At 39.2% G+C, this 25,443-nt stretch overlaps 1 protein-coding gene across 2 annotated transcripts in view; it reads right to left on the bottom strand.

Moving 5' to 3' along the window:
• LOC131159393 (ras-related protein RHN1) overlaps positions 1-25,015 on the bottom strand; it is a 34,243-nt gene extending 9,228 nt beyond the window's left edge. Inside the window, exons 1-6 of one of the 2 annotated variants that reach the window (XM_058114274.1) lie at positions 24,623-25,015; positions 24,416-24,493; positions 23,926-24,093; positions 23,595-23,643; positions 10,572-10,645; positions 6,674-6,767 (exon numbers count right to left, since the gene is read on the bottom strand). In XM_058114274.1, coding sequence (XP_057970257.1) covers positions 6,674-6,767; positions 10,572-10,645; positions 23,595-23,643; positions 23,926-24,093; positions 24,416-24,493; positions 24,623-24,661 — 502 coding nt within the window. In that variant the 5' untranslated portion in view covers positions 24,662-25,015. The remainder of the gene's footprint in view (positions 1-6,673; positions 6,768-10,571; positions 10,646-23,594; positions 23,644-23,925; positions 24,094-24,415; positions 24,494-24,622) is intronic. The other variant, XM_058114273.1, reaches the window with a different exon arrangement.
• Between the last annotated feature and the right edge of the window lie 428 nt (positions 25,016-25,443).

Below are 25,443 nucleotides of genomic sequence, written 5' to 3'. Positions count from 1 at the left end.
CGAATGGATGGTTGCATATCTTCCACAGAAACCCAACTGATTTCACTTCATCCACTTCACTAATAATTCCTGCCACTTCTTCCTTGAGGATAGAACTCTATGTCTACAAGGATGTCTTCAACTTCTCGTCTGTTGGGTTGCACTATCTTCAATTCTGCTCTGGCTGACTGACTTCTGCTTGGATCTTTTGATGTCAGTGTTGAACAACTTGAGGCAACTGACATGAAACACGGGATGCACTTTCATCCAAGCCAGAAGGTCAATTCTATACGAGGCCTTCTCAACTTTGGCCAATATGGAGACTAATCCTTCATATTTACGAAACAGACTCCTATCCCATCCCTATAGTGACCTAATATGTTTAGGTATAAGCTTAACAAGCACCAAGTCACCTACGTTAAAGTGTTGCGGTCTTCAACCTGAAGTGCATACTTCCTCATCCCCTTACAAGCTTTCTGTAAGTAGGCTAGGGCAATCTCTACATTCTGTCTCCATTCTTTGGTGAAGATGTATGCTCTGGGACTTTTTCCTCTATACAGCTCGTCCACTGTGTGAGGTAACAACAGCTACTGGCTTGTAACAAGATCAAAAGGACTCTTGTTGGTTGTTGAGCTCTTTTGGGCTTTGAAACAAAACTGAATCACATCAAGTAGTTGCACCCAATTCTTCTGGTTGGCAGTTTCCTGTGAATCTTGAGTCTCGGTCACTGACAATATCTTGCGAAATACCTCAATACTTCACAATATTCTTAATAATTGTGTCGTCTCCTCTACCGTACAATACTTCAGTGCGTGTATAAACGTATCGTACTTCGAAAATCTATCTATAACCACAAGTATGGTCACCCTGCATCTCCCACCCTGGGTAGGTTCGTGATGAAGTCCAGTGAGACACTTTCCCACTGTTTGGATGATACTAGTAAGGGCCTCAACAGCCTTGCAATCTTCTTCCACTCCACCTTGTCTTGTTGGCAAGTGAGACAAGTCCGGGCACAATAAACCACATCATCATGCATGTGCGGCCAATAATACCTCTGTTGCAGTAATGCCAAAGTGCATCCTAGATGTCCGGCCCATATGGCATCGTGACACTCTCAACAGTGTCTTCCTATCTCCAGCTCATGGCACAAAGAGTCGGCTACCATGGGCCATCATCAATCCCTCTTCCATCCAGAACTAATGTGTTTTCCCCTCTTCTATCAGCTTCATAAGGTACTGCGCAACTAGATCTTAGGCTAAATTCTCCTTGATGCGCTCCCGCATCGTCATGGTAACTGTACTCACTGTCAAGCGTGTTACCATCTGTAAAGCCCCCAACTTGGCCTTCCTGCTTAGTGCATCAGTATCTTGGTTCACGTGCCTTGCCTTGTGCTCAAATGAGAAATCAAATTTTGCCAAGGATTCTTGCCACCGATCTTGCTTAGGTGTCAACTTTGGCTACATGAAGAAGTGGCTAATACATGAGTTATCCGTTTTCACCACAAACCTTGACCTAAGTAATGTCGCCACACGCGGAGACAATGTATCACGCTAAGCATCTCCTTCTCTTGAGTTGTGTACTTCTGTTCCGCTTCACTAAGCTTACGAATCTCATATGCAATGTCCCTCCTGTAACAAGACTCCTCCAAGGGCATAGTCTGATGCATCTGTTTGTACCTCGAAGGGTTTCATGATATTCGGAAGAGCAAGTACCAGGTCTCTCATCATGGCATCCTTCAAGTCATCAAAGGCTCCCTGACACTTCTTTGTCCAGTTCCACCCTTGACCCTTCTTTAGTAGTTCTGTCAAGGAGTAATTCTCCTTAAGTACTCTTCTACAAACAACCTATAATAGTTGGCAAGACCAATAAAGGAACACAGCTCCTTCATTGTCATTGGGATCTTCCATTCTTCGATAGCTCTCACCTTCTCCATATCCATCTTAGTATGACCTTGTTCAATCACATGACCAAGGAATCCGATGCTCCGCTACGCGAAAGAGCACTTCTCTTTCTACCCATCCAACACAACTTGGATGGTAGTAGGCACCATCTCTTTGCCTACTTCTTCCTCTACCACCACCGTGGCGAGATACGTCTGTTCACCCCTTCTCAATCCTTTATTGAGTTGCACGGCTGAAAGCAACTTCTCATCATCTCTTTGCAACAGCTTGCACCATGCAAGGGTGATTTCCCATCAGACATAAGGAACCAGCAAAAGGCATCAGCACTGCCTTAGTCCCCCTCAAGAATTCCATTCCATTTTTCTCATGGTTAACCTACCAGAGCATGCAACGTATGATTACCTACCCTTTGACGCTTGGTGTGATACCCTACCTACCCCTCCTGGGCGCTTGGCGTGGCACCCTGCATACCATCTTGGGCGCTTGGCGTAAACAATTACCCTTTCTCCTCAAGATTAACTTACAAGAGCATGCAGCGTTCAGCCTGTCTACCCTTTGGCGCTTGGCGTGAGACCCTACCTACCCCTCCTGGGCGCTTGGCATGACACCCTACATACTCTTCTGTGTGCTTAGCGTAAACCATTACCCTTTCTTCGCAATGTTAACTTACCAAAGCATGCAACGTTCACCCTACCTACCTTTGTGAACCATTACCCTTTCTTTGTAATGTGGTGGAAGTCCTCCAACAACTCCACCATCAAACTTTGTTGACCTCATTTGGATCCCTCCAATTAATCAACACGTTCCCTCAGTTGGGCCCATACTTCGGCTACTTTGTCAACTAAAAACTTAGCCTGTGCTTCCAGCACATTAATTTTCTGGGAATTGGTCGGCATGGTCACTTACCAAAGCTTTGCCAATCCCACAACGAAGGAAAATGAATTCACCTAGCAACAAATCGAGCTTTGATACCAGTTGTCACGAGCCGAATATTTCACACCTTTGTGAAAGGACCGTGCGGTGCAAGCTAAAGCCCTCTTGTTTAACTAGCCAGTCTAACGTTTACCACAATTCATCAATGGAACACTATCATTGTCACTCAAGCAAATATAAGCGGAAGCAATAAGCAACTTATGAAAGCAATGGCACTTAAGCAGTACATTGAAGCAACATAATTCATTATTAACACCTCCGTTAACAACGTGTGTCTAGCAACGGAGGCAAGTAGGCTAAACACATTGACAAAAGATAGTGAGTTTTACAATTTGATGGACACCCAACCTCCCCCTAAAGAGCTTTCTATGCTAATGTCACTCTGGCACTAGGAAACATCAATATGATTGAAGAGTCACTCCCCTTTTTAGCATAGGGAAAAACTATCTCTGAAAAATAACCCTATACTAGTATTTGCATGATGGAAACCCATTCCAAACTCACAAGACAAGCGATCACGGGCAAACATAATGCCCTGAACAAGCTCAGTTCGTGACGCGGGCTATGGAAAGGAAGGATCATCAAATTAATTCTCAATTAGGTCATTTAAGCTAACGGGCCCAAATTTCTAACACTAATTTTAGAGCCCAAGGCTGTTAAATTAGCCCATGGATCAAATCAAATGTTTAACAAGGGCCCAAGTGGGGGTCACAAAACTCATGGATCTAAGCAGAAGGCTTTCAATGTTACTGCTCCTGGCCAAAAGATTGAGAACAAGGAACAGTACAGTTTTCATTGTGCTTCTAATAGTGGCAAGATGTCTTATGGAAAAGAAAGGAGGTAAGAGCAGTGGATTAGCTGGGTCTGATCTTCTTTCATCAGAATGGTGAGAGAGCTTCCTGTGAAGGATGCTAACAGTAGAAGAACCCAGGTGGAGCAGCAGCTTCCTTCTGGGGAGAGGGTGAGAAGCGAATCAGCAGCAGATTGCACCAAGGTGGTTTGTTCATCTTGGGGTAGCAAGGAAGGCATGTAATGTCTTAGGATATGAAGATCTAAGCAGCATAGGCCAGGAAGGACCAGGTAAGAAGGTTTCTTGTTAATACTCAATTGAAACTCAAACCATGCAATTTTTTAAAAAAAAAAGATTCTGCAGAGTCAAAGAATCTCAAAACCGTTATAAGTCAGTCTTAGAGAAGGAAAAAGGGAATAGTCAAGTTGCAAAAGAAAAGAAATGGAGAAATATTTCTGACAGTGACAGTGAGCTTGCCTGTGATAGTGGATTATCATTGGATGATCTCCACGATCAATTTGATCATGGTTCTGACCTTTCAAAATTTTTTTGGGGATGATCTCCACAACCGATTTGAAGGATTTTCTACCTTTGAAGAGGGGGGGGGTGTTTGAATAAATATTTGATAGGGAGCATGCAATGTAGGGCTGGAACTCTCCCTACCCAGTGGAGGAGGTTAGTACGAAGGATGTAGAAGCTCAAAAATTATTGGATTAGATGGATCCAGAATTGGCCAATCTGGGAGGCAATGAAGTTCACAAACAAAGAAAGATTAGTGTAAATTCACAAATTTACAGAGTTCTATAAATTATGATGGGATTAGCTTAAAGAGGGGTTTTAGCATTTACATTTTTTAGGTTTGGTTTTACTTTGTTTTTTTTTCTTTTTTTGTGTTTTTCCTTTCTTGCTCTGAGGATCTCTTCATTCTCCTGAGCTGTATCTTCCTCTCTTTCTTAATATACATACATACATACATACATACATACATACATATATATATATATATATATATATATATATACATATTGTTATCAAAATAAATGTGCTTGTAGGTTTGTAACTCTAGTCGAAAACCCAAATAAGAATTTTATTGAATGAATCTGAGTAGAACTGTCATAATGCAGTTTTATAGTAAGCTGCAGAAAACTCTACAGTCTCAGCCCTTAATCTCTCATGAAGCTCTGACCTCAGCTCCTTTTTCCTTTAAAAATGTCAGATGCCCGTGATGTAACTACTTAAAAACTAAGACAAAATAAAGGCCCCGAGAAAATATCACTAGCATGAATAGTAACACCCCCCCCCCCCCCCCCGGGGCCCCCCAAAAAGAAGCAACAAAAAAAAAAAAGTAAATATGGCTGCAGTAGCATGAAACAGTAAATCTTGGACCCATTAGCCCTCATTTGGGAGTTTGATGCTCCTGCATTTAAAGACAACAAGTAGATAAAAAAAATAGATCAAGATGCTTCTCTGAATGTTTAATATTTGAGTTGAAAGATCATGTATAGCACATGTTTAAAGCACAAACTTTTTAGGGCTAGTTCCACTACTGCAGCCACATCCAACTAAAACCACTCCAAAGCAAGCACTATCAATTGATTACATCACATGCGAGACATGATTTATTGCTTTCTTGTGGCTCTATACTTCTATCCAATTATTAAAAGGCACAACCAAGGCTTGCCCTGAGGCTCACCTAAAGACAAGGCATGCCTAGAACACCCTAAGGGTTAATCTAAAATACCAAAGTACTGAAAGGCAAACACATAATACATCAATGCCTACACATTAGTGCAAAATGTGAGCCCCTTCTGCACTTTTTAGGTTAAGGCTTATGCATTTTGGGTTTTTCTAACTTTAAGTTAGATTTGATTGGTGCAGAAGGGCCATCAAAATTTATTTAGATGTTTATATGAAAATTAGGCAATGCTCTAATTTGAGTGAATCTCTAAACTCTTGAACCTAAACCTTCCAAAACAATTGAGAGTTACATCTAGGATTATCGATTATCATGGCATATTTGAGTGAATTTAAGATTTTATGCTTAGAGAGACCATTGATTAGTCTGCCAAATCTATTTGAATTTCGTTTTTCTCAAATTCTGTTAGTAATTTTAAATTTTTTTTTTTTCTTATTTTCAATATATATGTAATTTATTTACATATTTTTTATATAAAAATAAATTTCTCAAAAAGCTTTAGTGCCTTGAGGCTAAGAACTAACCTCATTAGGGTTTAAGACAAATGACCTTACACCTTCAACTTTCAAAACACTGCTTCTATTCTATTTTCTACCCTTACACTTTACTCCCTTCATATTCCCATCTAGTTGCCTAATCTATTAATCCATGTTCATCATCCAAGCAGACATGCTAGTTTATGTTCTGAATAATTCCAAAAAATGCCTCTCTATAGCTCCTAATATCATAATGTTTGCAGCTATTATGAACATGTTTTCTATAATATATCCATTCAACAGGAATTAGTAGAGCACCCTTCTATTATAATAGTGGTACATACCTAACCATTCAAGTCTATTTACCATAGAAAATTGGAGTGCAGCAAAGAAAAAGATCTGATTAGTGGCTTTGATTGTCTGATCTGCAATCCGAAAGGCTAATTTTTAAGTCAGATGAAAAAACTAAACCATCTGAAAGGGCTGGACCAGTCTGCCCTCAGCACTAGTTGTATGGTTAATGCTTAACAGTTAATGCCAAAGCTAGCAAAAGCAAAATAAATCTCCTAGCACAGGGTGAAGTATCAACTGTATGCTAAACAGAGCTCTCACTATTCTGGTGGAAAAGAGATCCCCCACCTCACCCCACCCCCCGCGGCGGGAAATCAATGTTTGTGTGACAGCCAAAATAGTACATGACTGCATATAAGGCCAGGTCTATTTCAATGTCGGTAAAACAAACACAAAAACCTTCATCCAGGAGTAAAGTATCAAGAAAAGAACACCACATAGTTGCCAAGATAAATACAGATCATATCACATATTTTTCAGAAGTATATAAATAAAAACCAACACTATGTAGTTCCACCATTCAGCAGTACAGAGAAATAATATGTACCTATTTCATAAAATGTGTCATTGACATTGATGGCAGTTTTGGCAGAAGTCTCCATGAAGAACAGACCATTCTCCTGGGCATATGCACGTGCCTCCTACAATCATTAAATTGAAACACAATACTCCAAATCATCACAAAGCTTTGCAAAGCAACTACATAGTTTATGCAACAATGCCTGGTACTTGTCTATGAAACTAAAATCAAATTACTGATAAAGCAACTCCAGGAAAAAATGTTGGTGTAAGCTATTTAACAAATAAAAAAGCATTTGCTAACTCCCCAACTACAGAAACAATAAAATAGATGGAGAAAATAAATGCAGAAAATAAACACTCATTACAGTCATCTCCTCAGCAGGAAGAAGGTTCTTTGCAAGCAGACACCACTACAGTCGTCTTGCTTCACAAGACAAAAGTTAAGGCTATACTTTTTTGCTTGTCAAATTTTGATGCAAAAATGTGTACCAAGTATTTTTGTTGCCAAATTTTGCACTATTAAGATGAGATGTAATGTTCTTATTTGGCAGATTATGTTGCATATTTCTTTGAATTGTTTCTAGTCAAACTTAGAAACCAAATTGCTTAACCACAAAGCATTCCACATCCCGCATAATTCACCTTAATCCTTTCCTCTACCTCCTAGCTTTGAAATGCAATATAAATACAATTACAGCCAGCTGCCCTCACTTAAGGTTCATGGAGCATGCTGCACCACGTGTCTTAGGAATAATTTACAAACCAAGTAAATTAGGAGGTTAAGTAACTCAAAAACCAAGTTAGTCAAACAATTGGACCTACAGCAACAAAACCCAATGGAAACTGGCCCCAACTAACAGATAAGCCCGCAAGATAAAAGCCAACCATGCCCAAGCCCTACTGATGCAGGACAGCATCAAGGACTTGCAGTCATGGGAGAATGTCGGACAGATAGAGAGGAGGAAAGGAGAAGAAAAAAAGGAAGCAGGTAGAGAAAATATGCCAGCAGTAGGGACTAGGGAGGGGGAATCACACGTTAACTAATCAATTCAAATTCATCAATAACCTACTCCTACATGGATTTCACACACTATTTAACATAAGAAGTTAAACATATACCCCTAAAACTAGATGAAAATACACACCCACTCCTAAATTACACAAATATTACAAACAAGCCCCCAAATACACATACTATGCTAATTAAACTAAATGCACATAATACTATTCTAATTAAAATAAATAAATAAAATAAACTAATTAATTAGAGACAACAACCCTTGTCCGATTCTTCAGTAACACAAGAAATTACACATACATCCCTAAAACTAGATGAAATTACAAATACACCCTTAAGTTGCACAAATATTGCAAACAAGCCCCCCAAATAAACATAATATTATACTAATTAAACCAGGCACACATTAATATACTAATTAATATCCTTGTCCAATTCTTCTCCATTAATCTCCAACAAGGTCAACCCATGGTTTGGCTGCTTGTCCTACATCAAATCTCCCCCAATTAGAAAAATTTGGCCTCAAATTTGAACTTGAACTCTTTGAGAGCTGGTGCTTGAGTGATGCAATAAACCACAATCCTTTGGCAGCACCATAGACTTGAATTGAGAATTGGCATCAATGAACACATCAGAATGACAAACTCAACAATAGGAATGCTTGAAAGACTTGGGATGTCTTCAAACACATGCATTTCCTTACTTGTAGTGTCTTCAAGCTAAATAACTTTGACATGATCAATAATGTTATATTCCTTTCTAGTTGGTCGATAGAATAGGCATCAAAATGATTTTCTTACCATTATAGTGGAAGACATGTGCTCTTATGTCCTCGAGTCACACCCAAATCATCCACCCAAGGAGAACCAAGGAGTACATGGCCACTATTCATGGGCATGATATCACACCAAATAGTATCAAAATAGTCGCCCATTTGCATAGGAATCAAACATCTTTCGCATACATGTATTGTTATCAACCCAATATATATCTTGTAAGGCTCTAGGTGAGGTTCCAGATGAAGTTGTGACTCCATTTCTAGACAACACATTCATAGAACATTTTCCATCAATGATGAAGTTGCAGACTTTTTCCCCACACTAGAGAAAGGTATGGAATGGCTTGATATTATGCTCAGAATGTGAGAAGAAACATTCTTTTTCAAGTAAGCTGTCACATGTAATGTTAAGCGCATGCAAATTCACATAGAAACTCACAAATGCAGCAACATAAACTGGTTTTTATAGCTGACAATGACAAATCCATGCTCCAAAGTGTTGATGCAGCCTGATGGTTCAATTTAGGGCCTTTCTATCAAAATATCACACTTGTTTGTAATATATCATGTCTGGAACCAAAATATTATGCTGCAAATGAAAATATCATGGGAAAAACCCAAAATCTCACGGATGAGAGCTATTTCTCGTGAACCTGCCAAATGCAAGAGAATCTGGTTCGGTGACATGGGCATCTCCAGCACATAAGGCGCGTGAGGCACCAGCAGTGCCCTTCCAGAGATGAAGTTTAGAGCGAAGGGATCAGAGGAAGCTAATTGCAGTGGTAGTGGAGGTGGTGCAGAAATAATCCCAAGAACTTAGGGATTTCGACGGGGCAATGGCTGAGGGACTTTCCTCTGGTGCGTGGGGCCACATGGCAGGCTGGAAGGTGATAAAATTTTGGGGGAGGGCCTATCAAGGGTTTCTGTTTTGTTTGGTGATGGTAGTGTCATGAATTCACTATGGGAAAGTGGTCTTCGAAATTTGAGGGCAGAGGCTGTACTTCAATTTTTTTTTCTTTTTTTTGTGGGGGGAGGGAGAAGAGAAGAAAGACAGCAAGACAGAAGTTACAGGACAGAGGAGGAAAATCACAGACAAGAGGATTAGCCAGATCAGAAACAGAACAGGGAGAGAGAGAGAGAGGAGCAGGGAAGGAGAATAAGAGAAAGAGATAGAAGTTAGAGACATCAGAGAAATTGTCATGCTATTGGTTTCAAGGCTGCCCCCATTTCTTTCATGCAGATACAGAGTCATATTGAAATCACCTCCAATGATCCAACATCCCATCAACTCCTAATCTCTCATTCCAAAAAATAGACTTAAGAGTCCTTCACAACCCATGTGGAAATCCACTGAAAGTTATCAAGAACAAATAGGAGATTGAGGAGTTATGGTGGTCCAACAATTCCACAACACTAGGCTTCCACAAGACAAGAATACCCCATGAGCTGCCTACTGCTCCAGGGGATATCCAATGACAAGCACATGGCCCCAAAGGTCATTGATCAAGAGCTGCTCCACTGCTCCACCTTAGTTTCTTGCAAGCACACCACAACGCCCCTCCAATCCTAAGAAAGGACTTAATTACACTCCTCTTGGATTTGTCATTACGACCCCTCACATTCCAGGAAAATATTTTCCTTAACATGATTTAATACAAAGGCTCCGGCTACTGCATGCCTGTGCCATTTCTAAGCATCCTCCTATTTCCAAGTGCTTTAATTCCCATTGATTATCCAACTTTCTGATACTGCCCGATGAGTTTTTGTGATTTCTTCCCACCTCCTCTCTTCTCTTTCTTTCAATATCCTCAAACAATTGTAAGGCTCTGTCCTCAAATCCTTCGAAGGACATGCCTATGGTTTTGCTTATTGATTTCAATCTCTGAAGAACCCAGACAGATACCTGAATCTTTGAGTGTTGTCCGAGTCCAAGTCATTCTATCATGTAGATAGTTATAACAGATTAAACTAGGATTGCACCTCAATTATATAATATATAGTAAAAGGAAAGAATCAAGCCTTTGGCAGTAGATCAGTAAGCACAATAATAGCTATGATAAAAGGAAAGAATCAAGAAAGAACTAATAAGAACCAATTATGACAAATGAACATAGAATAGGGACTTACTTCAGCGGCCACTTTCCTTTTTTCTTCCAAATCAGCTTTGTTTCCAGCAAGGGCCATAACCATGTTAGGATTACCTGCCAAAAACAAAAGCACATAATTGAAATGTGCAACTTAGAAGAACAACAAAGCATGTCTTTCTACAAATGACAAAGGAAACAAACACATTAAAACCCCTCTTCCCAAAATAAATAAATTAATAAGTAAATAATGGTTTTGGTCATGTGATTCAGGGCCAAGCCATGAAGCCTAAGGAAAAGTTCTCTCTTCTGTAGTTTGGAAACTCCCTTGAAAAAAGGAATGTTCAAAATGGGGAAAATACTAGAATAGGGATCTTCATTTTTTCAAAAGCCCAAGTTCTGAAATTATGCTTTGAATTTTTCTTGACAAACTATGTTTTGAAAATCAAGGTCTCATTCCAAGTATTTTAGGGTCAATGGGAGAGATGCGGGCCTTCACGTCTAACCTAACAAACACTAAATTGATCATACCTTCATTAATTTATATTAACAAGGGTAGACGACCACTACTGAGTTAAAGAGGACAATTGGGGACGCTAAGTATGAGCCATCACCTAGGAATGTGCATTAATCTATTGACCAGAATTGCCATCTTTTATGTGAAATTTTTCTTTTTTTTTTTTTTTGGAGGGCTGGGGGGGGGGGGGGGAGAGAGAGCAAAGTAACCTCAAATTTTAAAAACAAACTATATCAATTTAAAGAAAAATAGGGTTCCAGAATGAGCCCAAAAAGCTCATTGATCAGCCACAATGTACCCTATTGTCCTGGCAAAGTTCGTATTCTGTTAGTTCAAGCTAATTCAACCAAGAATAAGACCAAATCAAGACGAGAAGCAATATAAGCATAATTTACATCCAATGTTTATGGTAGCTTATTTAGATTTCAAAAGTATCTTATCTTGAAGATACATTCCCAATAAAAATACTCTACATAAATCAAAATTAAAATTAATTCCTCATGTTGACTGCAACAATCTCCCCAGTTGCAAAACAAGTAAAGAACCCAACCTTAAGCAGACACACTAACATTACCCTCTTCATCTTCACCCCCAAAATAATCAAGTGCATTCACAATCTAAGTAGAGCTTATAATAAGATACCTAGGGAAGTTCAGTGGTGGGTTTTAGAAAAACAAGGAGTGCAGCAGGTATATTTGTCATCAAAGATATGTATAATAAAGCAATAACTAGTACTAGGACAATAGGTGGAAAGTCTAGAAAATTTCCAATCACAATAGGTATATGTCAAGGATGTGTTTTGAGCCTTTACCCTTTTTACACTAGTGATGGATGAGCTTACTAGGAGTGCCCATAATCAAGTTCCTGGTGTATGCTGTTTGCATTGATTGTAGATGATGTTGTCTTGATTGATGAAACTAGAGATGGAGTAAAATCTCAGTTAAAATTATGGAGAGAAGCTTTAGAATCTTGAGGTTTCAAGATAAGTAGAAATACGATAGAATATATCACAGTCCGACGAATATGGAGAAAATATTAAACTTGAAGATCAAGAAATTAATGCACTAGTGACCCTCCCCTTCCTTATTCCACTTCCTTCTTCCCCTTCCCCTCCCTGTGTCAGGCTTTCGTTTGTTTTCCAAATACAAGACTAGCTAGAGCTCCAACCCACTTACATACCCTCATTACAGTTACTTCTGAAATTTTCTTTCGAAAAATTGGACCAAAATGGACAAATGGAGTGAGAGATCAAAGATCTAAAATAAGTATATTTTCCGTCACAAGGGGTTCAACAACACTATTGACAATTATTCAATGATTGCTCAAGAATAGTTGGAGCTTTTTTGGGACTAGGTCAACGACTGCTCGACAATTGCTCTTGATGACCGATGATTGTTCGATAACAAACACTGCACCTTCAACAGCTGTTTAAGAGCAGCTTCACCTTGACTAGGTACCCATCTTCCTACTTCATGGTTGCAACTGAGCCCTGCGACACTTCAAGCCCTACAACTCCATGAGCCTTTCGGCAAGACAAGTTCTCTAACAATTATAGACACAATGAGCCCTCCAATGACTCTCTAAGAATGATGATGAGCTCTCCATCGACTGTCGCCACGCTAATCTCTTCTTGGCAACCCATTCCTCCAAGAACTCGAACATGGGGAAGTTTGTCCTCTCTTCCCTTTTGAACTCATAAACACGCAGACTCCTGTCTCCATTGGTCTTATTCCCCTTCCCTATCGTCAATACTGCCTCAGAGACTTCCAGCACAGATTTTTCCTTGGATCCTGCGATAGCCAACCTTCCATCTCTCTTTCACCTAGGGAATCAAAAACAGGAGGTCATTCTAACGTCAAAATAGAAAGAAAGGTGCTCAACATGATCCATTAGACTTCTCAACAGTTCACATCACTAAGTTCACAAGTAGCCAAGTTCCCTTTGTTGAACTGAAAAAAGAAGACTTTATTTGGGTGAAAAGATGAAGGGGGTTTTGTGTGAAGGGGCGGAGGAAAAGATTTAGGTCAAGGGGCATAAACCACCAAAAACAAGGGAAGATCAGTTAGTATTAGGCCTCTCTCAAATGAGAGGGGCAGCTTCCTCCTCTTGAAAAAGGAAAAAAATGGAGGAGGTGATCGGACATCCATATACCAGAGGGGTTGCAGTGTATAGGGTGGAAGTCTTTCCCAGTAGCCTAGATGGAATTGTCGAGGCTTACCAAGACTGAGGCTGACATCCTTAAAGGCAAGCTAAGGTGCATCGATTGTGGGTCGTGGATCATCCATAAGGTAGGGGAGGATGGTGAAATGCCAAATGCAACCCAAAAAACTTCATCAAGTCACTCCTATGCTGACATTATTAGGGGCACTATAGCAATGAAGATGGCTAATACGGAGACCACTGAACCCCATAATCGCAAGGATTTAGGTCCAAAATCAGTCCCTGCAATTAAGCACAGTTCAGCTGATGGGGGTTGGTCAAACCTGCTATTTGCAGTGGGTTTGAAGGACTGGAAACAAGTGGGCATCGGGTGCAGGGGCCCAAGTTCCCTAGGTCGAAGAAGACTAAACTAGTGTGGCTTGAGAAGAGGAGGATCTCTCCTTCTACTGAGGGGGAATATAAGAGTGCTCACGCACATGAAGGGCTGAATTGCTATGATGCACAGAGAGCTGCAGCCACTAATAAGGAAGGCAGAACAGATGGCAATTGTTCAGTGCATAATGATCCTTCTCACAGAAGGGAGGAAAGCTCCAACTCTATCAAGAACTCTTGGATTGCCTTACAGGATTTGAACTTAAATTTGACAAACCAATTCTCTCCTTTACACCCAGATTTTAAGGAGAGTCAGAAGCCTATTCCTGGAGAGGAAACAGATTTCGACTCTTTCGTTTGATACGGAGGAGGATATGAGCAGCAAGTGTGAATCTAAGAAGGAACTCTTAGTCGATCAGAGATAAGATCTGAGTTTGAACTTGCTAAAGATAATGGGTCATTTCAATTATTCGAAGGAGTAAATAACGATGCGGATCTGTATGGCTCAAGGCACAATGCACTATCTGGTAACACCTAACAACAAATGGAGCATAATTGTCAACACGGGGAACCTAACTGTACACAAACAGTTAAGGACTCCATTAATCATTTTTCAAATCAATCAAAGCCTTAAACAGATAGGGAGCATTTGTATTCTAACACTGAGTTTAATCTCCTTGTGTCGATAACTAGGACGTTTCTCCCTTAGGCACTGGGGAGGGTGGGTATTTTTTTTTTTTTGTTGGGGGGGGGGGGGGGTGTGGTGAAAGTGGTGGTGGATAATGCTGAGAAGTATATGCTTCTTTAGGGGATCCAGTTCCTCTAGAATTGGCTATGGTACTTCCGACTTTATGCCAGAGGAAGGATTCTTGCAAGGGGGAAGGCTGTGAGTTTAGCTCTAAGGGAGATGAGAGAGACTTGACACTCTTGCAAGCTCCTAGAAGAGTTGAACCTAAAACTAATAAACCCCTTATGGAAGGAGGTGAAGTTGGGTTTGAGCCCTAAAACCCATAAGAAGAAAGTTCAAAAAGAACTAAGAAATTTGATTTTTTTTTTTTTTTCTATTGATTATTAGTGGGGTAAGAGGATTATGAAGGGTGGAAAGTGATTTAAGATATGAAGATTGTCAGTTGGAATGTGACAGATCTAGCTGCACAAGGACAAGGAGCTTGATCAAGGAAGTGTTGTGTAAGTGCTCCCCCCAGACATCATTTTGATTTAGGAAACAAATATGGAGATGATCGACCAGGGGATTATTAGGAGCATTTGGGGTAGTCATTTTAGGGAATGGGACTTCTTACCCTCTCAAGGTGCCTCTAGTGGTGTTCTACTTATGTGGGACTCTCGAATTATCTCTAAAGTGGATAATTTAGTGGGGTTCTTTTCCCTTTTTGTTCTTGTCAAAGTGAAAGGGACACGCCAATGGTGCGTACCCTTTGTGTATGATCCTCCTAGACCAACTCTTAGGAGTGCTTTCTAGGATGAGCTTCATTACATTTTTGGGTTTCACTCACCTAGGTGGATAGTTGCAGAGGATATTAATGTGGTTAGGTTTGCAGAGGAGAAGAAAATAGGGGCCATAATTAATGCTAGTATGCAGCAATTTGATATATTTATTAGGGAGTGTGGCCTGAGAGATCTTCCTTTGAGTAATGCTACTTTTACTTGGTCTGTGGAGAGGCTAGAGCGGTGGCACGTAGATTGGATAGATTTTTTCTTTGTAGTGACTTGGAGGATGAATCCCTGACCTCTCTCAAGATGTACTCCTCAGACCTACTTCTATTCAGTTCCCTATTATGCTGGAACCAAGTAGGGTTCATGGGATCCCATTCCTTCAAGGTTTGAGAATATGTGGCTGGAACACGCTTCTTTTAAGCCCTTAGTGAGGAGCTTATGAGAAGAGGACAGAGGGAGTGGTTGGGAAGGGTTTAAGTCTATGAGGAAGCTGAAACGTTTGAAGGAGAATCTGAAATTTTAGGGTAAAGAGGTTTTTGGGAATGTTAGAATTAGAAAAGCCAGAATCTTATGTGAGCTGGATTTTTTGGAAAGAAAGGAAGAAGAGACTAATCTTTCCGAGAGTGAGGAGGCAAAATAGATTCCTTTAAAGAATGAATGGAAGAGGTGATTTTTAAGGAAATAAAAAATTGGAGACAAAAGACCAAATTTAAATCGATTAGATCAGGATTCTTCCAAAGGCTATCTAATGGAAAGATGAGGGAAAATATGATTAGAGAGATGGAGGTGCGGAGAGGGAGAATTATTAATGAACCTGATAGGATAGCCTCTAAGATCTCTAATTTTTTCGTTAATCTTTACTCTCAAGAAGAGGTTTGTAGGCTGATGGTTGAGGGTTTAGAGTAGAATCCCATCTCTAGAGATCAAACGCTTTGGTTAGAGAGACCTTTTGAGGAGGAGTTGAGGTGGGTAATTTTTGGGATGGAAAGGTATAAGGCTTAGTGTCCGGATTATTTTAATATAACCTTTTTCCAAGGTTGTTGGGATACTATTAAGGATGACTTGCTTAATGTCTCTGGTGAGTTTTATGGGAATGGGATTTTGAGTTAGAGCATTAACTCCACTTCTATTACCCTTATGCTTGAGAAATCAAGGTCCATTAAGATAGAGGACTTCAGACCTACTGGTCTAGTCTATAGTGTATATAAAATTTATCGCCAAAGTTCTAGCTAATAAGCTGAGTGCAGTGCTTGATAAGACTATTTTTACTGCTTGGAGTGCTTTTGTTGGGTTTTTTTTTTTTTTTTTTTTTTTTGGAGGGGAGAGAGAGAGAGAGAGAAGGGGGGGGTGTTAGACAAATAGTGAAGGCCATTTTGGTGGCTAATGAGGTGGTGGGGGATATTCGAAAAAGGAAGAGAAGGGGATTCATATTCAAACTAGATTTTGAGAAATCTTATGACAAAGTTGGTTGGAGTTGTTTAGACAACTTTTTTGCAAGAAAGGGTTTTGGTGAGCGTTGATGCCAGCAGTTAATGGGTTGCTCATCTAATTTTTGGTTCTCAATTGTTGCGAATGGGAAACCTAAGTATTGGTTTAGGGCCTCAAGAGGTATTAGACAAGGGGACCCACTCTCCCCTTTTTTGTTTGTCCTTGTGGTTGATGTGCTGAGCATATGGTGGATAGGGCTGTGGATTGAGGGTTGGTGAAATGTTTGAAAGTGGGGAGAGAAGGTGTGGCAATTTCTCATCTTCAACTTGCAAATGATACTATTTTCTTTCTAGATGATCATAGGCCATCTTTCAGATATAGTTTGAGTATCCTCCATGTCTTTGAGAGGGTGTCGGGACTTAAAACAAATTTCGGGAAAAGTGATCTAGCTAATATCATCGTGCCTCTTGTACGTGCTAAGGAAGCGGGCTTTTGAGTTGGGGTGTGGTCTCTTAGAGTGGCCTTTGACTTACTTAGGGGTCCCTTTGGGGGGCAATCCTAGATCTATGGAATTTTGGAACCCAATGGTGGAAAGAGAGGCCAAAAGGTTGGATGGTTGGAAGGGGGCACTCTTTTCCCTTGGGAGCAGAATCACCCTTATTCAAGCCTGTTTATCTAGTATCCCCTTATATTATTTGTCAACTTTTAAAATTCCAGTGGAGATTGCAAATAAGATTGAAAAAATAAAGAGATATTTCTCATAGGCTGGAGTTGAGGATTTCCAAGATCACTTAGTTAGGTGGAAGGAGGCCTACAAGCCTAAAATGGAGGGAGGGCTGGGTCTTAGAAATTTGGTGTCTAAAAACGTTGCTCTCCTAGCTAAATGCTTGTGGTGTTTTCCCTTAGAAGATCATTCCCTTTGGCATAAAGTGATTAGTAAGCACGGGTTGGGTGTGAATAGGTGAGATACCATTGTTAGTTTGTGATTTCTTCATGGAATCCATGGAGAGATCTATTTCTCATTTTTATCCCTTATTCACTTCTCAAATTAATTTGTGAGGGGTACTCAGAAATTTGTTTTGGAAATATCCGTGGATGAGGAATGATGTTCCATCCACATCTTATCCTCGTCTCTTTCGAATAGGCAAGATAGTATGATTTCTTTCTTTATGGTTAATTTGGTTAGCTCTTTGGTTTCTTGGAACTTTCATTTCAGAAGATCACTAAATGATAGAGACTTGCTGGAACTCTCCTCCCTGTTGTCATTATTGAAAAATTGTCATCTTTCTTCACCTGGGGATACTCAGTCATGGGTTTTGGATCATTCGACGTACATTCTTGTGGATATTTTTTTGCATTTTGACCCATTCCAACTCTTGTTTTCCTCTATTCTCATGTAATTGGATGGCCAAAGCTCCCCCAAAGATTAAGGCTTTCATTTGGCTGACTCTGCTAAATAGAACAAATACTAATAATCTGTTGCAAACCAGGAGACCTTTGAAGGCCTTATCTCCAAATGTTTGTGTGCTCTGTTTTTTAAATTCTGACTCAGCATTCTCATTTGTTCGTACACTATGATTTTGCTTGGAGAACTGGAATAAATTATTTGGTGTGTTGGGAGAAGCTTAGGTTTGTCCAGCATCGGTGGAAGGAATGTTGGCTATTTCTTTTGAGCATTTTGGAAGTAGGAAGGATAGGGTCGTACTTAGGAATTGTGGTATATTTGCAATACTTTGGGGTTTATGGTTGGAGCACAATGCACATTTCTCAAGGAAAAATTGAATAGGCAGCTGGTTTGGGAAAAGATTCATTACTTGGCCTCTTTATGGTGCATTGGCTTTGGATGCTTTAAGGGAGCAAGTGAAAACTCAGCAAGGTTGGAGGAATCTTTTGCTTTGATATTTCAAAGTACTTATTTGTGTTTTTAGTTCCTTTTTCTGGATTTTTCCAGAATTTTCTCCTCTTTGTACATTCTTCTCTTATTAATGAAATTTCTCTTCTTGCCATCAAAAAAACAATGAAGAAATTAATGCACTAGTCTTGAGACTTTGGATTTATTATGCAAGCTGAAGAGAAATCGAAGATGTAATGCATATAGTTAAAGCAAGTTGAGTAAGAAACACTTCAGGCTTATTGTATTAGAATTCCCTTAACACTAAAAGGAAAGTTTGATAGGATGACTATAAGACCAACTATGCTATATGGATCAGAATGTTAGGCAACTAAGAAACAACACATCCAAAAACTAAAAGTTGCCAAAATCAGAATTAGAAGGTGGACAAGGGGTATAATGTTAAAAGACAAATTAAACTGCAGACATATTTCCGGTGAAGGCATAGCACCTATGGAAGATTTAAAATTAAAAAAAATTAAAAAATATATAAATAAAAATAAACGGTGGCTCAAATGGCCAAATAGTGTACCAATGATGAAGATTCAACTAAAATCTCTTTGAGGGGTAGGGGTAGACATAAAATAGGAATGAGATAGTGACAATTTAATAGCCCTTAAATTATCAGAGGAAATTGCCCACGATAGTGTAAATTGGCGGAAAAGAATTCATGTAGCCAACCCAACCAACTAAGGACTCTGAATCTTGGTTTGTTGTTGCTGTATTCACAATCTGGGTGGTAGTCCTAGGCTCGGTTCTCACTACAACAACACAATTCTTTGTAGGGCAATTTTAATTGAAGTGCCCCTCCGCCCACAATTATAGCCAATCAATTAGAGGTGTTCAACCGCACTTTGAATCTTGGAGAGGACAGGTTGTGGGTAATGTAGAACTCATGCTTTCTACAGGTATCCCTTTCCAATATTTGCTCTTTCTCTCAGTCCTAGCAAATACAGCAGCTTGATCAACTGTGCGGAAGACATAAGATTACAACTCATTGCATAAATCATAGCAAAGTTCCCTAATGTATCGAGGGAAAGATTTTTGAGCATCCAATTTGTGCAACTCAAGCATGTACATACAACATCTCTATCATGTGAGCTAATACACAAAACCTAAAGGGCATCTCTCACTCAAAATTGATCAAGATGAATTATTTTCTATTATATGCCTCGTATTATCTTCTACACAACATGGTACATGCAAGGCTCTTGAAACAAATAACTGACATTCAAACCTTCTAACAACTCACTCAGTAAAGATATTTTCAATTTGGCTGACCAACCCAACAACATCTTAAGATCTCCTCTCTTGCAAACTTTGGCAACGTGGCTTGATTCCATAATCCAGCTTGCTGTAGGCTTGCACTGAAGGAAATTGGCCTTTTATGACCATTTTTTCACCGTTTTTGGACAGTTTGAAGAGTGAACTGGCTCAATCCAATTTTTTAAAGACCTCTTCTTGACATGAGAAGATATGGTTCACTTCCTATTCAGGGTTTGTCAGTGATGCCAAGGGTGGTAGTGATGCTGTAAAGTTGATGATGCAGGGGATAAGTCAATGGGCAAGGGAAGGATTTATGACCAGGTTAGCAATGCAAAGGTTTGTACTTGTCAGATCGCAGTGCAGATGGGCGTTGAAATAAAAAATTAAAAAAAATAATAATGAAAATAATAAAAATAAATCTTTGAAAAAAAGATAGGAAATTCTGACAGGATAACAACAAAAACTGAAAAGATGAAGGAAATTTGTATATTATGGAATCTGTGAGTATTATGCATGGTGCTACAAATGATAGGGTGAGCAACGGAAAGGAGAAGAAAAAATGGGGTGATGCATTAGATAGAGATAGTAATGATGCTAGTGACTTCACAAGTGATATTGGTTTTCTTTTTGATAAGGTTAAGGAACAATATGGCTATGTTTCCAAATCATGAGATTTACTAGGAAGGGGCTGCCAGCCAAGGCGAGACAAGCCTATTATTTGATACTTTTTTTCCGGGCTTTTTTTGTCAGGGTTACTTTGGTTTTTGGAATCTAAGTTAGTCCCGCCAGCCCGCTAGTTAAGAATCCAAATGTTGAAAGAAACATTAGACACTCAGCTCTACACAATACAACCTTTCAACGAAGAATTTCACCTTTTCAGTTCGTGTTTCTCACAGAAGGTTTGGAGGGTGTTCCTTTTTTTAAAGGATAATTGAATGGGTAAATAGAAGCAATGTAAAGACGGGATTTTCCTGCAGAGGAAGTTAATGGGAAGGATTTTGAATCTCAATAATTGATGAATAATATGAGAGCTCGTAACCATTTAATTTTAGATTAAATGAAGTTTGTTTGGATGCAGGCAAAAGAAAGCTGAACAAGGGACACAGAAACTAGAAAATCTGCATTACTTTGAGAATTAGAATGGAAAAAGTTTGAAGAGGGGCTTTCTTATCTAGTTTTTGGTTAGGTTCTTTTTCTTTTTCTCATTTCTTGAGTATTTCTTATCCCTTCTAATATCGCCCATGCCAAAACATAAAAGGTCTATCACAATCCTCTCTAAACTCTTGGCAAGACTATCTAGGATTCTAAAAAAAAGATAAAATAATAAATGGGAACATTTGAAAGACAAACACTAGTAAGAGAAATGTGATCCCCTAAGGACAACCATGCCCTTTTTAAACCCTCAAATCTCCTACCTACTTTCCCAATCACAAAAACCCAAAAAGTCACATTTCAATTACCCCCCTCAAGCAAGACCTAAAGAAGACAAGGCCAAGGCAAGATAATGCACCCATCTAAAGACATAAACTCCTCTAACTCAAAATGTTCCAAATTAATGGCCGCCTATGCAACTCTTAAGACACAATGATCTACAATTTTGGAATATTTCTCAAAAATTTCTAACAAATAAAGAACCTCGTGGAGTTTCTCAACGCTATCCTCTAGAAAGAAAACAAAATGAAGATAGGAATATGGGGTGCTTCAACCTCATCCCTAACTATTCTAGGCTCTCTAATCATCCCTAGCCCCTAAGCATGAGAAATCATTATGTTCAACATATCAACCACCAAAGTGAACAGAAAAGAAGTAAGAAGGTTCCTTGTCTCAACCCCTAAGAAACACTAAACCATCCCTAGGCAACCAATTCATGATCAAAAATACAGATTTTTCCAAACAAACTGAAAATCTTCTTTTCTAATGCCCCATTCTATTATTAAAAAAAAAAAAAATCCAACAACAACGACGATGACGGCAACAACAAACATTATAGTAGACTTTCTTAAAATCCTATTTGAAAATAACACAACAATGCACCTAAAATCAGTTTAGTCTTTATGAAAGAACTTTGCACCAAAGTCCCAATATCTTCTAATACATCCCAAAGCCTTCTAATACATCCCAAAGCCTCCTAGATAAAACCTTAATTACAATCCCATGCAGGCTACAGCTAAAAGCTCTCATTATACCAGAGCTTTCCTTCTTAGGAATAAGAGGGATAAAACTAGAATTCATGCTCCTCCCAACCACCTAATTTCCATAAAGGTAATAGAAAACCCCGAAATATCATCCTTAATTACCTCTCAACTATAATGGCAAAAAATGCACCTTGAACCCTATCTCTTTTCCATCCCAAACACTCCTTTGTGATCCTCCTCAAACCCAAAAGATTTTTCCAACTGAAGATCTCACTAGGCTTCCTAATCTCTCTCAAAAAAGTACTTTTTATACTGATCATTTTCCAATTATATTAGAATCCAGTGAGATCAAAAAGGGTCCTACTCCTTTTCATTTTAAAAGAATGTGGTTGACTTGTCACTCCTTCAATTCTTTGTTTAGGAGACTAGAAGAGACCTTTTCATGATGATGTGGAAAGGGTTTAAGTCGAAGAAAAAGTTGAAGCAAGGAGGCAATGAAAAGTTAGAATTTATAAGTTCTTGGAAATGTCAAACTTAAGAAAACTAATATTCTAAATGAGATTGAGAGCTTGTATAGGTGAGGGGATTTTTTTAGGGGTGGTTTGAAGGGGAGGCAGTGACACATGTTGCTTGTATAACAAAGTTGGATTATTTGATTTTTTTTAAGGAAGAAAAGGGCTGGAGGAAAAAACCAAGTTTAAATGGGTTAGGGAAGGTTATGGATTTAACATGGCATTTTTTCGTGAGGAATGAGCCTTTAAAGGTATTTAACAAGTTTTATGCAAATGGGAAGATTGGTAAGAGCACTAATTCGAATTTTATTACTTTGATCATTTGATGCCTAAGACGAGTTGATATATTAAGTTGAAGAATATAAAGCCTATAAGCTTGGGGCTAGTGTGTATGAGATTATCGCCAATGTCCACACTGATAGGTCGAGTGTGGTTTTGAGCAATACTATTTTGTTGGGGTAGGCAAAATTTGGATGCCATTTTGGTGGCGAATAGGGTGGTTAAGGATGTGAAGAAAAGGACAAGGGCTACTCTTCGAGTTGATTTACGAAAAAGCATATGATTATGTCCAATTTTTTATTAAAAAAATTAAAAATTGATCAAAAATGTCCATTGGAGCTTTTTAGATAATAGATATAGTTTATTTTATGAAGGACTTCAACCGTGCAGGAAGGTCTTGGATGAAGAGGTTGCTTGTCTAGTGCTCTGTTCTCAGTCATCATTAATGGATAATCAAAACCTGGTTTACAGCTTCAACTGGCGTTAGGTAGTTGATCCTTTGTCCCTCTTTTGTTTGCTCGTGATGTTTTAAGTAGGTTGATAGATAGGGCAGTGGAGCAAGATCCTGTGCAAGGGATTCGAGTGGGAAGCAAGGTGGTAATTGTGTCTCATTTGCAGTTAAGAACAGAATAAACTATTCATTAGAGTTATTCATTGGGTTCAGTTCAGAAATATTTTTCATATATACGCCCACAGAAGTTATTTCTGGAGGAAGATGAACATGGAATGATTCTTTTTGGAAGATTTAAAGAACATGAAAAAGACAGCATACTCCCTATGATAATCTCTTACAGATTCTAGAATGTCAACTATAAAGTCAACTACACAAGTAAAAACATTGGAAATTAAATCTACAAAGAATAAACTCAAAAATAGAAAGAGATAAAAGAAAATGCTTATGAAACATTTGATTTCTTGAGAATTTTATGTTCTCTTTCTTTTCTCTTGTCAATAACAGCATAGAGAGTAAGACCAAATAATGAAGGAAAACCAAGGAACTTTTACATCTAATATATTTTCAGTAGTAAATCAAACAATTAAGCCAAAGCACCTTGCTTCTGAAGTTCTTGCACCCACTTCTTTGCCCGCTCAAACGAATCCTGGTCATTCAAAAATGGGGAAAATAAATCAGCCAGGACAGAGGACCACATCTCCAAAAACATTCAAAGGTAACAAAAAACAAGTTATCAATCCAAAGTTTCATTTAGTGAACAATGTTCAATACAATGTCGTATCCGGTGACATGATCAAATGAAATAGCTAAACTATTAGCATGACAAGCAATGCACCAAAGAGCATCACAGAAAACTCTCACCGAATAGACAGAACCTAAAAGCACATCCCATTAGAAAGTCAAAATTCAAAACCTAAGTAAAACATACAGTGCTAGTAATGTCATAAACGATGATGGCAGCAGCAGCCCCTCTGTAGTACATGGGTGCCAAACTATGATATCTCTCCTGCCCAGCTGTGTCCCATATTTCAAACTTCACAGTCGCATCATTCACTGCTAGCGTCTGGGAGAAGAATGCTGCTCCAATCGTCGATTCCTAAGATCATCATCACCGTGACTTAGCATGATCATCATAATCGTCAATGAACAAAAGCATTCAAAAGAAATAGTCAAAGGCGAGATCAGTCTTTGAATGACACTGAAATTAGAAAATGGAAGGATGTACTTTTAAATATTTGGAAGACAAGGAAGAGAAATCCCTCAATCGTTCATGATTCAAATATAGTGCCTTGCCAATGTGATTTTCTGATTTTCTCACTCATTGAAAATCCAAACAACACAGACGACAAAAGTTCAAAAATTCAACATCCCATCCTTTACCTCAATTTTTTGGACAAACAGAGGACAAGCAGACGCACCTGAAATTCGAGGAACTGGCCCTTGACGAAGCGCAAGACGAGACTCGATTTTCCAGCTCCCATGTCACCGAGCAGAACCTGAGATCACATCCCAGGAATTCAAGGCGAAATTTTGGTGCCACAGAATAGAAGCTAAGCCCCAAATTGGAAAATCAAAACAAAAACAAAACACTGCAACCCTAACCTACTGTAATACACAGGACTCACAAGTTTTGCATTGAGATTGTTGTGACCGATCGTGGCCATATGGAAAATCAAGCAAAGATTTGAGTTGAAAAGTGATGAAAATTCGCAGAGAAGTTCTTTCACCCAAGTGATCCGTACAGAGGAATTAGGAGGTGATCAGGAATCCTGGATGAAGAAGGAGATGCGAATGAGGAACGCGTTTCGTTTTATGCAAGGGAAGTAAAAAGAAACTTCAGAAAGACCCAAATAGTATTTGGTTTCCTTCTGGTTTACGGCCCCGCGGTCTGAGCTGACGCGGCGGTCAACGGAGCTCTGGCGACCGGCACTTCTGCATCCGCGCACGCGAAAAGTTAGACCTCATGGGTTGACCCATCTTGGAGGAACTGATCCAAATACGGACCGTTGGATATGGGCTGATCCAAACCGATAGCGGTGGTAAAACGAGTTAACGACCCGGATTCAAGCGGATCATAAATGAGTAGAAATTAAAAGGGTTTGGTATCGGATTTACTTGTAAGAGAAGACAAGACAAAAAAAACTTTCGAGATGATAGAACTGGTTTCACTAGTTTAGGGTTTTCACTTTTCTAAGCGTCGAACTACTGATTGTCGTGGTCAAAGGATGAACAGGATTTGGGGGGAAATGGGGAATGAGGGTTACCCATCAGCTTTGACCAACAAAAACATAACCAACTAGTTCGATTCATTATGATGCCTCAGAAAATCAAATCAAATCGGAGAATCTCATCCCCTACAAAATCGAACTACAAAAATTGATTTCCCTAGAAAATTGAACTTCATAAACTGAATTTTCCAAAGAAAAACCAAATTTTACCTTCAATC

This window comes from Malania oleifera, chromosome 7, assembly GCF_029873635.1.
Source record: "Malania oleifera isolate guangnan ecotype guangnan chromosome 7, ASM2987363v1, whole genome shotgun sequence".
Taxonomy (NCBI): Eukaryota; Viridiplantae; Streptophyta; class Magnoliopsida; order Santalales; family Ximeniaceae; genus Malania; species Malania oleifera.
The sequence above is the reverse complement of the archived record's forward strand: the minus strand, read 5'-3'. Positions and strand labels throughout refer to the sequence as shown.